The sequence below is a fragment of the Pteropus vampyrus genome, unplaced genomic scaffold (genome assembly GCF_000151845.1).
Source record: "Pteropus vampyrus isolate Shadow unplaced genomic scaffold, Pvam_2.0 Scaffold10, whole genome shotgun sequence".
In the NCBI taxonomy this organism is placed as follows: domain Eukaryota; kingdom Metazoa; phylum Chordata; class Mammalia; order Chiroptera; family Pteropodidae; genus Pteropus; species Pteropus vampyrus.
The window spans coordinates 15,485,650-15,501,501 of record NW_011888791.1 but is presented as its reverse complement, the minus strand read 5'-3'; the positions used below and the strand labels follow the sequence as shown (position 1 = coordinate 15,501,501).

Below are 15,852 nucleotides of genomic sequence, written 5' to 3'. Positions count from 1 at the left end.
GGACCTAGCAACCATGTTGTGAGATAGCCTAAGCAGCTGCATAGAAAAAACACATGTAGGTGTTACAGTCAACAGCCCTAGCATAAGTCCCAGCTGACAGCCAGTATCAACCCCAGACATATGAGTGAAAAAACCTATAAATGATTCTAGCCCCTGAAGCACCTGGCTCAGGTGACCAAGGAGACTGTGCCACTGAGCCCCACAGGGCACCTACTATATAAAGCCACTCTATTAAGACCAGGAGACAGAGCAGCTCTACCTAATACATAGAAACAGACACGGGGGCAGCCAAAATGGGGAGACAAAGAAACATGTCCCAAATCAAAGAACAGAACAAAGCTTCAGAAAAGGAACTCAACAAAATGGAGACAAGCATTCTATCAGATGCAGAGTTCAAACACTGGTTATAAGGATGCTCAAAGATCTCAGTGAGAACTTCAATAAAGAGATAGGAAACATAAAGATGGAGGTGGAAAACATAAAGAACCAGTCAGGAAGGAAGGATAATTGAAATGAAGAATACATTAATCAACAGTAGATTACATGAAGCAGAGGATCAAATCAGCGATTTGGAAGATAAGGTAGCAGAAAACAATCAGAACAGCAAAAAGAAAAAAGAATCCAAAAAAATGAGGATAGTTTAAGAGGCCTTTGGAACAACATCAAGCGTACCAACATTTACATCGTAGGGGTACCAGAAAAATAAGACAGAAAGCGAGGAATCGAAAACCTGTTTGAAGAAATGATAGAATACTTTTCTGACCTGGTGAAGGAAATAGACAGACAAGCCCTGGAAGCGCAGAGTCCCAAACAAGATGAACCCAAAGAGGCCCACACCAAGACACATCATAATTAAAATACCAAAGGTTAAAGACAAAGAGAGAATCTTAAAAACAGCAAGAGAAAAGCAGTTAGTTACCTACAAGGGAGTTCCCATAAGACTGTCAGCTGATTTCACAATAGAAACTTTGCAAGTCAGAAAGAGTAGTATGAAATATTCAAAGTGATAAAAAGTATGGACTTATAATCAAGAATACTCTACCCAGCAAAGCTATCATTTAGAATTGAAGGACAAATACAGAGCTTCCCAGACAAAAAAAAGCTGAAGGAGTTCATCACCACCAATCCAGTATTATAAGAAATGTTAAAGTGACTTCCTGAAGAAGAAAAAATATATAAAAATATCAATAATAAAATGGCAATAACTACATATCAACAATTACTTTAAATGTAAATGGATTAAATGCTCCAATCAAAAGACATAGGGTGGCTGGATAAGATCCTTACATATGATGCCTACGAGAGACACTTCAGACTGAAAGACACACAGATTGAAAGTAAAGGGATGGAAAGATATTTCATGAAAATGGAAACAAATAAAAAAAAGTTGAAGTAGCAATACTTAGACCAGACAAAATACTTTAAAACAAGCCTATAACAAGAGACAAAGAAGGACCCAGTAGTTCCACTTCTGGGTAGTTATCTGAAGAAATCCAAAATGTGAACTTGAAAAGACATATGCAACCATAATTTTACTGCAGCATTATTTCCAATAGCCAAGATATGGAAGCTCCCTAAGTGTCCATCAATAAAGATGAATGGATAATGAAGAAGTGATATATATATGCAACAGAATAATATTCAGCCATTAAAAAGAATGAAATCTTTCCATCTGCAACAACATAGATGGACCTAGAAGGTATTATGCTAAGTGAAATGAGTCAGACAAATAAGGAAGACAGATACCATATGATTTCACTTGTATGTGGAATCTAAAAAACACAATGAATGGACAAACAAAAGAGAAACAAACTCGCAGATACACAGAGATCATTTTGATGGTTGCCAGATGGGAGGGGAGTTGGAAGGAAGGGTGAAAAAAGAGAAGGCATTAAGAAGTACAAATTGGTAGTTACAAAAATGTCATGGGGTGTAAAGTGTAGCATAGGGAATATAGTCAATAATATTGTAATAACTATGTACAGTGTCATGGGTACTAGATATATCAGGGTGATCACTTCCTAAGTTATATAAATGTCTAATCACTATGTTGTACACTTGAAACTAATGTAATATTGCATGTCAACTGTAATTGAAAAATAAAAAATTATTAAAATAAAATAAAACCTATCACCTAAGAACAGCAAGTGATTCCTAGAATGTATTTTCAAAACTGACACAAATCCCATCCTGACATCTACTTCTGAAAGAACTAACACATAAGGCTATTTTGTTATATATCCCTATTCTTACGATGTAAATGCACTCAAAAACACCTCTATCTTCCCATAAAATGCTCATTGGTACAAATATCAAAAGCAGAATAATGAGCTACATGGATCCTAGTATAACAACATTTATATATTTAAAGACTTTTCCTTTGTGAGAGTATATCTCTTTTTCTTTTGTCTCCACTACACATCACTCAACTGAAAAGGTATGTTGAAATCAGATTTCTACATGGACTAGACACCACCACTCTCAGTTAAGTACCATTAAAAATCTAATAAACATTTTTGCTATTCTATCAAGTGATAAAATTTTAAATACGATTATACCTAGGACTGATCCCTGAATTTCCTGGAAAACAAAACAAAACAAAACAAAACTCAAATTTTCAAATCTATATCTGTTTCTTCATCCTTTTGAAGTATAACTCAACTTCCTCAATGTAGTTAAACAAAGCCACAAGTTATACACTACTTACTGTATACAGAGATTTAGATTACCAGACATTAATTAACAATACTTACTCTCGTTTTATCAAACAGTTCTGAAACTTTGAGAAAAAATCTGGAAGAGAAAAATATTTCATCAGAAGCTACTTTTAAATAATTTTCCATTTCAATTGTTCAGAGAATAAATAATGCCCCCAAAACTATATTAACACGTTCTTATTTAATTACAATAATATTGAATGGTCTTGTTTATTTCAGTTAGTTCAACAAAAATCTCTGTACTTCCACACATGACAGATTACTTGAAATCTGTTGTTACAGAAAATCTTCTCATATCAAGATAAGTCTAAGCCATACATTAAAACTCTAAAAATGTGTCTTTAGTAATATGCCACAAAATAAAACCTATACCTTCAAAATTATTACAAAAGTACAATCACATGCAAAGAGACAAAAAGCTGATTTAAAAGGAAAATACTAAAGTTTGAGCAGTTCTTGAAGATATCTGAAGTTATATATTGTAAATATTTTCAAATAGAGCTGCTTTGTTTTGGAAAATGACAAATGAATAACCAACTTCTATCTCAGAATTCACTATCACTTTTATCTGCCTCTCTCAAATGCTAACAACCAACTAAAAAATATCCCAATGTCAAGCTATTAAAGGGTATCTTATGAAATATGTAATTACAGATGACATAAATGGATTAGGATAATTACTACTGAAAGCTAGAACATAATTTTATAAACTTTGTTTTACTAAAAAGAACTTGCGTTGACAGGTTTATATAAGCTAACACATGGCAAGGTTGACATTTTTCTTATCAAAGACTTAAGAACTAACTCTTTGGGAAGATAGCATGCTAATTAGTGTAAGCTATAGCACCTTGCTTTGAAAAACTTGGATCTTACATGTCTACGGAGAAGATATACCAGTGAAACGTTCAAGGATGTGGTTTAGAGAAAGGCATAAACTATGAAAATAGCTTTCCCACTCAACATTTTTTAAAAAGTTTGAATTATTTTTCAATGAAGAGTGAGATTTAAACAATGTTATAGGAGCAACTATGATTAACTATCTTTAGATTAAAATTAAAGTAAAAAACTAGCATAAAGTGAATTAAGGACAGCTGTGTAAGCAAACTTCTAGAGAGCATTTCTATACTAACATGCACAACACCTTCTCCATCTGACTGCCCTAACATTCATGAAATTATAAATAGGCAGCCGCTAAAAAGTGCAAACTGATAGCATCAACTTTTATTTTAAAAGTCAATTTGGTCTTCAATGAAATACGCAAATATATATTCTAATTCCAAACAGCATTTTTAATTTATAATAAACTTTACTGCTAAAAAGTACAAACTGATAGCATCAACTTTTATTTTAAGTCAATTTGGTCTTCAATGAAATACACACATATATATTCTAATTCCAAACAGCATTTTAAATTTATAATAAACTTTACCAAAACCTAAGAACATTTTGACACAAATTCTATCTCTCTCTCTTGCGCGCGCGCACACACACACACACACACACACACTCAGCCCATTTTCATCAAATAAAACTTTGTAAAGGTTAAAAATGTATATATTATGGTCCATTTTTATTTCTCAAATTTAAAAAAATAAAAGAGAAAAGGAAGAGAAAAACTGACACTGACTTAAGTTCATAAAGAAGCTTTATATTATCAATGTATGTGTACCTAGGCTGTCAACAAAATTTTTATTTATATGTTTTTAATCAGAATCCTTACTTGCATATATCTGTAGAATCCTGAGTTCCTAAAGCATATAATGAAGAACCAATTCTATTGTAATCATCTGCGGCACCTATGGAAAAAGTTTTTAAATTTTAATGTATTTATTCATTGATTCAAAAATACTTACTAAATACCTACCTGCCAAATAATGTGTATGTTATATGAGATACCCAAAGCTAGTGAAGGAAATGAGAAAAACCATAATATAGTATTATATTAGAAATAGGTGCAAACTACTTTGGGAGCAGGGGAAACAGTGAGATTCCACCTGAGTAGAGTCAGGAAAGGATCTATAGACACTACAGAATGTGTTTTAGCTTGTACGATCAGATCAGCAAATTTTTACCAGGCAACATGGAGAGGAGGACATTTTGGATAAAGAGGAGAGCATGGATAAAGACCAGGGAGGCATATAAGAGCATAGTATACTCAAAAGAACCTTCTGAGACTATGGCACTGGAAGGTATAGAGGGGGAGTAGATGTAGTTGAAGATGAAAAAAAAATTGGAAACATCTTAGGGAAAAAGTTTTTGTAAGCCATAATCAAGTTTAGATTTGATCTTGTAGCAATGAGTGTTTTAAAAATTTTTAAATAGTGGTGAAATCGATCTGATAAAAGATTTTAGATTAAAAAAAAAATACTGCTTCTTGGAGTAAAGACTAGAAGTGGAGAGACATAGAAGGCAGAGTAACCAACTAGGAAAATGTTGCATCAGATACTGAAGGCAAGGATCAAGATAGTGGGAACAGGAAGAGCAGAGAGGAACTAACAAAGCTAAAAGATTTTTAGAAAATGTCATAGGAAAAAAAAAATGAAAATGTAATAGATAGGATTTACAAACAGCAGACCTGAGGTAGGAGGGGGAAATCATGGAGCTTGGGAAGCTAGATGAACAATGGCACAATTACCCTTGGGTACTAGGAATCAAAGTATTCAACTTCAGCACAATATTCTTCCTAGGGCTTGCCCCACAGAACAATGTACTTGTTGAGAAAAATTATAATAGATGCTTTTACTTGGTTCCAAAAAAGGATAGTATAATGAAAAGGTCAAGAGTATGGATGTAGAACCATGGGACTAAGACCCAATCTCAGCTTCCCAATTCTCCAGCTATATGACCTTGGGCATATTAAATTATCTATGCCTCAGTTTCCTTATCTGGAAATGATGATAATAATGGTACTCACCTCATATTATTATTTGAAGAATTAAAAGTTAATAAATGTTACTATATACCTGGCACATAGTAAATACAGTACTACATAAATTTTACCATTATTAATGAAATCCAAGACATGTCTATTTTGTATGAAAATTTCCACTTATAATAGTAGTATTTTTACAAGGCTTTAATATGTGTTTATTCCTTAATGAAACAGTAACCCCTACATTATACTTATGTTGTACAAAATTACATTCAACTAATAAGACTGAAATTCATCTTTTATAAAGAAACTTTGAATACAAACTCCAAACTCTAAAACTGGTAACTTCTATATGTGAGATTCTTCACTATTATCTTAGCCTAAAAGTTTAAGTTAAAAAAGAAACTTAAAAATCACTTTAAAGGTTGGTTTTTCAAGGTAGGTCTCAAAATTGATTTTTGTGTTTAATACCAAATACATTAGTATTTATGTTTAAACTAACCCTGAAATTATTTTTCAGAACAAGAAGTTCCTGGATTCTAATAACACCTGGCTCTGAGAATACTATCTTTAGCTACTATGTCATTATATGATCACAAAAAATAAGCAAACTGCCCTGTGTTGAAAAGCTTAATTTTTCATAGTCCAGGCTAAGTTCATTATGAAAAAAGTTTTTACTTTATAATTTTGTAAAATAATTTCACTATCATCTCTCTTAACCATCTCATTTGGCTAAATAGATTAAAATCACTAATATTTTCCTTAGTTTTCTTAACAGATGATTATCTTTGTAGTTCTTCATGTTTCCATAGCATTAATATGCACCCCTACCACAGGACTAATTACAATATATTGTAAGCTTTTGTTTTTCATGTTTATCTTGCCTGCAAAATTATTAACTACATAAGGGCAAAGACTAAATTTTTCATCTTGAAATCATCAATGGCTAATATGATGGCTGGCACATAATAGATGCTGTATGTCAATGTTTATGAAATAAGTAATTCTTTAAGAAATTAAAATAGCAGAATCCCACTTTAAATCATTAAATCTAAACTAAAGGGTATTTCTAATTATTACAATCAACACTAGTATGTATTAATTCATGTTTACACAGTTTTTCTGTTTTGGGGGCCCTGGTCCAGAAGTGTGGGGTTTCCCAGGAAGGTAAACAGGGCATAGCTGGAGCCCACAGTGTACATTATGTGACTTTGGGTGTGTTAGGAAAGTAAATGCAGAACCTGCTGGAGAGGCAGGGAGAGGATGGGCTAGGACAAAGTTTTTCTTAATAGAAAAGTAAAGTATGACATATTTTATCCTTAATGTCACTTTATAAACAAGAAAATCAGCACAAGACCAATTATGTGATTTGTCCAAGGCTCTGAAGCAAATTAGTAAAGAATCTAGGAAGAAATTCAACTTTCACACACTTTTACTTTATAGTTCTTAATTACTGAACAGGCAAGTATAAAACACTACTTCATTATAAGAAATCTGCAAATCACAAAGATATAAGAATAAAATACAAAAATAACTCTTAACCCTCCAGAAGAATGATATAAGAATAGAAGTTACCAAGCCGAAGACTTTATTTCCTCCTTTCTATTACAGCATGTAACAATATTCCAAAATGGAGAGTCACAGTTCTAGGTACCTACTGACTGGTCTCTATATCAGAGGTTCTCAAACTTCTTGGTTTTAGGACTCCTTTCCATTCTTAGAAATACTAAGGACCCTAAAGAGTTTCTGTTTATGTGGGTTATATTTATCAATATGTACTGTATTTTTTTAAGTAAAAAAAATTTACTTAGTATTTCATTTTAAAGTAACATTAAAACCGTTGCATGTTAATATAAATAACATTTTGAATGAAAAATAACTATATATATTTTAAATTAATGAGCAGAGTGACACTGTTACATTTTTGTGAATCTCTTTTGTGTCTGGCTTAATAGAAGACAGCTGGATTCTCTTATCTGCTTCTGCATTCAATCTACTGTGATAAATTGCTTTTCTTCAAGTATGTGGAGAAAATCCAGGCTCAAACAGATATACATAGCTGGAAAAGCAAGAAGTCTTTTACTAGTATTTCCAGATAATTGTGGATATTATTCTTTGATACCACACCAAAACTCAACAAGTAGTAGTTTCTTTAAGGGTTAGTACAATGGGGAATCTAAAATCCTGTCAATAAACTTTCTGTAATTTATTCCATTAAATTCCATTGGTATAAGTGATAATTATCCCAAGAATATAAAGTTAACATCTGAAAAGTCAATCAATGCAATTAACTGTATTAACTAAGAAAGAACAACTATATGACTATCTCAGTAGTTGCAAAAAGAGCAAAATCCAACATTCATTCCTGACTTGAAAAACCCTCTCAAAAAACAAGGAATTTAAAAGAATTTTCTCAACCTAATAAAAGGTATCTAGGAAAAACCTACACCTAGCATCATAATGAATGATTTAGGACCATATGCTTTCCCCATAAGATAAAAGAACAAGGCAAAGACACCTTACCACTTCTATCGGCATTGTAGTGGAGGAGAGAGCTATAGTACACTGGCACAAGGAAAACACATAAATGGCATCCAAATTGGAAAGGAATAGGTATAATTGTTTTTAATAGCAGATGATCATTTATGCAGAAAATCCTAAGGAATCTACAGAATAGTTACTAGAACTAGTGAGTTTATTTAGTGAGGTTGTAAGATATAAGATCAATATTGAAAATATACTGTATTACTTTCTATACATTAGCAAAGAACTGGAAATTAAAATGTAAAAAACACATAATTTACAATAGCATCAAAAATAATTAGGAATCAATCTAACCAAGCGTGTGGAAGATTTGTACAATGGAAACTATAAAACAATGTTGAGAGAATTTAAAGAACTAATTAAATGGAATGTATACCATACTCATATATTAGAAGATCAATTTAAAATGTCAGTCTTCCCCAAATTGATCTATAGATTCTACAATCCACATGAAAGCATAAAGAACCTAGAGGAGCCAAAACAACTTTGATAAAAAATAAAGTGGGAGGACTTACACAAGAGAAGATGTTCAACATTGTTAGTCATTACAAAAATGTAAATAAAAACCACCTCGAGATACCACTACTTATATATCAGAATGGATAAAATTAAAGACTGATTATCTTTGCTGACAAGGATGAACAAGGATGAAGAGCGACTCTCATGCACAACTGGTAGGAATGTAAAATAGTACAATCATTTTGGAAAAAAGTCTGGCAATTTTTTAAAAAGTTAATTATACACTTACCACATGACCCAGCCACTCTACTTCTAGGTATTACTCAAGGAAATAAAAGCATATGTCTATACAAAGACTGACATATAGATGGCTCATGTCAGCTTTATTCATAATAGCCGAAAGCTAGCACCAACACAAATATCCAAGCTGAATGGATAAACAACTGTGGTATATCCATAAAATGGAATACCACTCAGCAATGAAAAGGAATGAACTATTGATACATACAACATGGATGAATTTCAAAATAATTTTGTTGAATTTCAAAGCCAGACAATAAAGTGTGCATACTGTATGATTCTAGTTATATAAAATTCTAGAAAATGCAAACTAACCTACAGAAACAGAATGATCAGTGGCTGCGTGGGGACAGGGGTGGGAGGGAAGGATTACGACGGGCTACAGAGAAAACTTTTGGTAGTGATGGATAGATGGTGATAGATGATAAATGGCATTCATTTAACTGTAGTGACAGTTTCACACATGTCAAAACATCAAATTGTATACTCTGAACACTGCATCTTATATGTCAAATACAACTCAATAAAGCTGTTTAAAAAAACCCTTTAGTCTATCTTGCACTTTGAATGGATCTTTTACATACATGACTTTGTAACATCATGCACTTGGATCATTTAGAAAATACTGGGTCAATGAATTACGCAAATCTTGACACACTTATGAAATGTTAACATACTTCAGCATACAATATTAAAGATATCACATTCACTAACATTATCATCAATCCCCTCAATTATTGGGAAGCAAGCTCATGGTGATAGAGACAAGTTTTTAAAAATTCTTATTGGTAGAAAGCTTGATTTTCATCATTGTTAACAAATACTGTGAGTTGTTTTCCTTGAAGTAACAGGCTCACTTAGTTAATTTTTAAGATAATGCCTACCAAATACTTAAGTCTGAATAATCATAATTTGTCAGCTGTTCTTTCAAGTAAAAATGGTATTTTATGAAGAAAGCAGCTAGTTCAGCAACACAATTACTAAAATGCTTTTCTAGAGAAAACTGTCATACCTCAGTGTACAAAGTGCTTTATGCATACCTTCTTCATATTTCATCAGTCAGCATATAAAAAAGTATACTCAGAGGAGAGCAATAATTTTTACTCCTTCATCAAGGACATTCTTAATTGAGCACTTTTAACTGCAAATGCACTAAGGGAAAAGAATACAGTGACTATTAGTATAGTTTGGTGCCACTGTCTTGATTTGTGCTAAGGCACCATAAATTTTATCTGCCACAGCTTCTGTATCATCAGTATAAATGTTAACATGGTGAAAAAGGCAAAAGGTATCATAATATTATTATGAAAAATCATTTTGACCTCACAGACTTGCTAAAAAGGGCCTTATAGTCAAGGCTTCATAGACCATGGTTTAAGAAACACTCCTCTATATCAAGGCTTTTACAAACTGTAAGTAACATAATAACTTTGTATGTAATTATTCCATTAAAAAAATATAAGCTTTAGCCACAGAGAAAAACCTTACTTTTGTGGGATCTTGTCATCCTATCAGATTTAGCAGATGCATCCTTAACTCGGTTATGATATTCTAAAAGGAATGTTCGTTCATGCTCAAAGAAATCATCTACATCCTATAGGATCAAAAGAAAATACGAACTTTTTTCACTTATTTGCTTTAGTGTAACATGTAAACCACTTTGTTATTATAATCATAAAAGATAATCGGTAAAACAGCACTGCTACCAATTATCAGATGTTATACTGATTTCACCAAGTTCAAACTTTAATAGACATGCATTTCTATCTATCAAGGAATTTTCTATGGTTTTGTAGCTCCCCATATTGTTCATGTTCACGTTATACTCTTAAAATGTGTTCTTATTTGTATTCTGCCTCTGCACTCCAATGAATACATTACTGCCAGTGGGAGCGACCAATTGCTTTTGAGAAAAAAATTCTGATAGACAAGTAAAAGTTTATTTCTTTTGGTCTATTAAGTATACAAGTATACAATGGGCCATTCCTGAAGGCTGCCGGGCCTTAGTCATTAGAGCTGTCACTGACTACTGTGGAGAACCTGGCCAAACTAGCAATCTGAGAGCAATTACCACATTCACCACTGTCTTCAATCTTTTTTGTAACAATGCTAGATAAATATTAAAAATAAAATATAGTACTTTTCTCTCTTCCAAAATACAGATCGTTTATTGAAAGAGCACTAGCTGAAATGATGTAATTCAAGACTGACATCAACAGAACACAAGCAGCAAAAGTTAGTACTGACAAAATGTCATTTGAAATCTGTAATTCACATGCACCAGTTTCCTTAACTGTAAAAATGGGGATAACACTGTAACTTGCAGGGTTGTAGTAAAGATTAAATAAGAAAATGTGGGCTACCAAACATCACACTGTATATGTTCAAAAACTGTTATGACTTTACTAATAAAATTATTGATAAGCATAAACAATATAGTGGTTTATACTAAATGCTAAGAAAAATATTCAGCATTAGTCCATAAGTAGCATCAAAATGGACATAAACTGAGTCTTTATTAGAAAGTAGCAAAAGCACATGCATAGTCAGCATATCAACTGACCTGTCTCTGAAAAATCAAACTATAAATCAAATAAATAGTAATTCACACCTAAGTTTTATTGTAGATGTATCTATAAATACAGGTAATGATGACAAAGCATTATATATCTTTCTTAGTATCTGCTTGATAATATAAGATTTTCCTCTTATACTTTAATAAGTCTTCAGATAAATCAATTCTTGTGCTATTTTCAGAACATCATTAAGAAAAATTTAGGTGTTATTTAGGTAAATAATTAGCTTTTTAAGTATTTTCACATGTTTTATCTCATCCAGTCTTTCCAACAATCCTGTGAGCCAGACAGTATTATTAATGACATTTTATTTTATTTATTTTTTAGGCGAGGAAACCCTTGGTGGACTTCACAGATTGCAAGGACCTTGTCAGCTTACAATCCCTTATTTTTTTTTTATTTTTTTTTTTATGCCTATAGCCCCCGGTCTTCCTAGGTGGTCTCCCACCAGGCCCGACCCTGCTTAGCTTCCGAGATCAGATGAGATTGGGCTTGTTCAGGGTGGCATGGCCGTAGGCTATTAACGACATTTTAAAAATGGGAACACTGAGATTCAGCGAAAGAGACTTTTCTCAAGCTACTATGAGATAAGAACAAAACCTCAACTAAGGTCTTTTAACTCCTAATCTGAATCCAGGTCTGACTCTAACATTTGTAAGGCCAAGGCCAAGTGTACAAATAGAAGCAGTCACTCTGTGTCCCATCTTACAGCTGTGCAGGGTACCCAGAGGGACCTCAAGTGCATGTAGCTGGACATTCCAACTTACACAGTGATCTCCTCTGTGCCTCTCCTCTACTCACTCCCTGACCACCCTTGGAGTACACACACCAGTGGCACAGTCTACCCATTGGAGGATGAACTCAGGGAAAAAGCCCACACAGGACCTGGAAGAAGGCTTGGGGTTTGGCCAAGGAAATACAGATTCTAGATAACTGGTCTGGTTTGGAGGGAAAGGGCTTGGGCTCCAGGTGGGCAAATCCCCTTGGACCTACAGACCTCTCACCCTTTGAAGAAGGGAGTTCTCTAAAGAGTGAACCCAAGGCAAGGGCCCATTTTCTCAGGCTGAAGGATTCTACTGTCTAAACTTCTCTTTTACTCCAATATAATTTTCTGCACATCTGAAATCTCAATCCAACTCCCTCTTAAAAGGAGTAAATTCTCAAACTAATAGTCCTGTTAATCAATAAAATCTTACCTTTACTCCTGAAACAATTACTCCATCTGCTGATTTAACCATGTTTTTAAAGAAATCTTCAAGTTTCTCTTTTTTATTTTTTCCTCGCACACTCAACTGAAAGGTAAATAAAAGTTAGCATTTTTTTAGACTGCAAATAGAATGTAATGTCTCCTTTATTCTGACATCAAAATGACAATCACAAGAGAATCCCAGTTTTTTTTTAAATTTATTATTATTATTTATGCCTACAGCCCCTGGTCTTCCTAGGTGGTCTCCCATCCAAGTAACAACCAGGCCCGACCCTGCTTAGCTTCTGAGATCAGACTTGTTCAGGGAGGCATGGCCGGAGACCATGGACTGTGGCTCCCCTGGGGCGTGAAACCAGGACCTTCTGAGTGTAAAGCAGATGTGCTAACCGCTACACTATGGAACCACATTCACAGTTTTTAAATTTAATAAAGTAGCAATTTCATCATGTATATTAGTGATTTCCAAACTTGACCGCATTAAAGAGAAGTCTGGCCTCACCCCAAAGATTCAGATTCAGCTATCTACAATAAGGCTGAGATGTTATAAGTGTATTTGATACTTCTGTTGCAAGTAGCCCTTTCATCATACTCTGTCAAGCACTACCAAACAATATAAATATAACTAAAAATTTACTTCAGGAGTTCCTTTAAATTTACTGATATACAATATATAATCATATGATTCTGTAAAAGCTCTGAAAATATATTCTGCAAATTCTTCATTCTGAACTCATCCGAACATCATCTCCTGTCCTATTTTTGGAAGTCAGCAACTTGTAGTGCAAGGGATATAAAAGATGACTTTGAGTGGCATGAACAGTTATCTGAAGACAACACTGTGAAGCAACTAAGTCTGACTTTACCACCGACTGCATTAGGGTATCCTATAGAGGAACATTCCATTTAATTTATCTATGGGTATGGCTTCAATGCTCACTTTTATGTAAATGACTCACAAATCTCTATCATTACCTCTAAGCTCTTTCCTGAATCTTAGATCAATTGCCTGTATCATATCCTTACATAGAGATTCTGCTTACCTTATACTAGGTACTCACTAGATTACAGTATTCACTATAATCTAAACTCTAAAATTTTCCTCTTCCTAGTTCCCTTTAAAAGGTCCCTCCATCTAACCAGTTTCTCACACTCCCATACATTCCCTAAAATCCTATACTTCTCATTAAAAATCTTGAAATAACCTGCAACTTCTTTCTCTCACAGCTCAAATTCTACCAGCAAATGTCTGAAATCTGTCTCCTTACATTCCCACTCTCCGAGTAAAAGTGCTCATTTTCTTTTGCTTAGACTCCACCATTGGACTTTATAGTTAACATCCCTCATCTCGATCTGATCCATTCCGCTGCTTAGGATAACTCTCCAAAATCAAATTTTAAGAATCTCTTCCTTACTCAATAATTTTACAGAGTTTCACAATTCAGGGAATGAAAGCCAATCGCCTTAGCATGGTATTCAAGTATTTAAATAATCTGGTTCAACTTACTTTTCCACCTACCACCCTACCCTTACAGAACCTTATGTTCCAAATAGTTCTCAAGCAGCTTTGAACTTTTGAGTTCCCCTGTATCTGAAATGTTACCTCGTCTCCCACCAGAAATGCTATTCAGTTTTAATTAAACATCCAAATTAAAAGTCATCACTTCACGTAACTCTTCTAAGTTAGGATTCACTGCTACATCTTTAGACCTCCCAACACATACTGTTTTTTTTTTTTACTGGATTTTATAAAATACTAATTCATTAATTTACTTAACAAACACATACATATTACAGTCATGCACTGTGCTACGTGTTAAGAATAAATACAGAGATGACTAAGAGGGGGTTCCTGCTCTTCAAGTAACTTATGGTACAGAGGAGAATACAGAGAAGTATATAATTAGGTACAGTGAGGAGCATAATGTTAGAGGTATCCACAAGTCACTAGGGGAGCACCCAAGGAAATTAACACAGACTTAGGGGATGAGAAAGAGCAGACTGATTAAAGGTTGAATGACCACTTAGGGGCAGATTCGATAACCCAGCCAAAGATGATGAAAGTCAAAACTAATCTTTAGCTCTGGTGGTGGAAGAAAGTAAACATATTCCTAATATCCTAATATAGTAAGAAGGTAAAACAGACAGGATTTGGTGACTCCTAACAGGAACAGGGAGTAGGAAGGGTCATGGGTAATTTTCAGGTTTTAAGGAACTGACAGGTTTTAAGGAAGTGACAGTACCTTCTTTGAAATAGAAAATATAAAAGAGTTCAACTGAGAGTAAAATTCCAATGGGCACATCTAAATAGAGCTTTTAGTAGGCTGTCTACTAAACAGAGCTGGGACTCAGAAATGCTAAGGATTTATACGTTTACAGCACAGGAGTAGATGAGATCACTTAGAGATAATTTATGGAACTGGAAGTCTAGAAGAACTTCTACACTTCTAGAGAACTCTGTGAGGAACCTTGTAAGAATCAGATTCAAATGAATACCTGGAGGAAAATACCATGAAGGATATTGGGAAGTAGCCACAGAGTTAAAGGAAAACTCAGAAGAGACCCCAAAGATCCAGAAGTACATGGGATCCAGCATAGCTGGAAAGGTATCTTAGTCAAAAAGGAAAGGCATAAAGTAATATACCATATCAACAGAGTAAAAGACAAAAACCATATGATCATCTCAACAGATGTATTTTTTTCCATGAAAAAACAAAAACAAAAAACAAAAAAACCACTCAACAAACTAGGAATAGAAGGGATCTTCTTCAATTTACTAAGGGCGTTTATGAAAAACTCGCAGTTTATAGTAAAATAGCAAATGCCTCCCTCCTAAGATCAGGGACAGAACAAGAATATCTATTCTTGTCATTTTTATTTAACAATGTACTAGAAGTTCTAGCCAGTTAGGTAAGCAAAAGAAAAGGTGCCTAGATTATAGAGGAAGAAGAAAAAGAAAAAAGCTTTAAGTGTGGCTGCCAAGGAGGTTGAGGGTTGTGGGAAATATAGGAAGTTCAGGGATTTGATTTCTGATTGGCTCTACTTCCCTGTGAACTAGGTGAGAATGTGATCAAGAGGAACTGCTTCAAGGTGAAAAAAGCTTTCATGGAAAATGGGAGAGAGCTATCTAAAGTCATAACATGTTATAAATAATGGAGCACTGAGAAAAGCAAAGACAAG

General features: G+C 33.8%; 1 protein-coding gene across 1 annotated transcript in view; it reads right to left on the bottom strand.

Moving 5' to 3' along the window:
* The window catches only part of SNX6 (sorting nexin 6), a 45,877-nt gene that overhangs the window by 13,445 nt on the left and 16,580 nt on the right, over positions 1–15,852 (bottom strand). Inside the window, exons 7-10 of the mRNA XM_023522416.1 lie at positions 12,665–12,760; positions 10,381–10,486; positions 4,438–4,513; positions 2,754–2,793 (exon numbers count right to left, since the gene is read on the bottom strand). Of these exons, the coding sequence (XP_023378184.1) occupies positions 2,754–2,793; positions 4,438–4,513; positions 10,381–10,486; positions 12,665–12,760 (318 nt within the window). The remainder of the gene's footprint in view (positions 1–2,753; positions 2,794–4,437; positions 4,514–10,380; positions 10,487–12,664; positions 12,761–15,852) is intronic.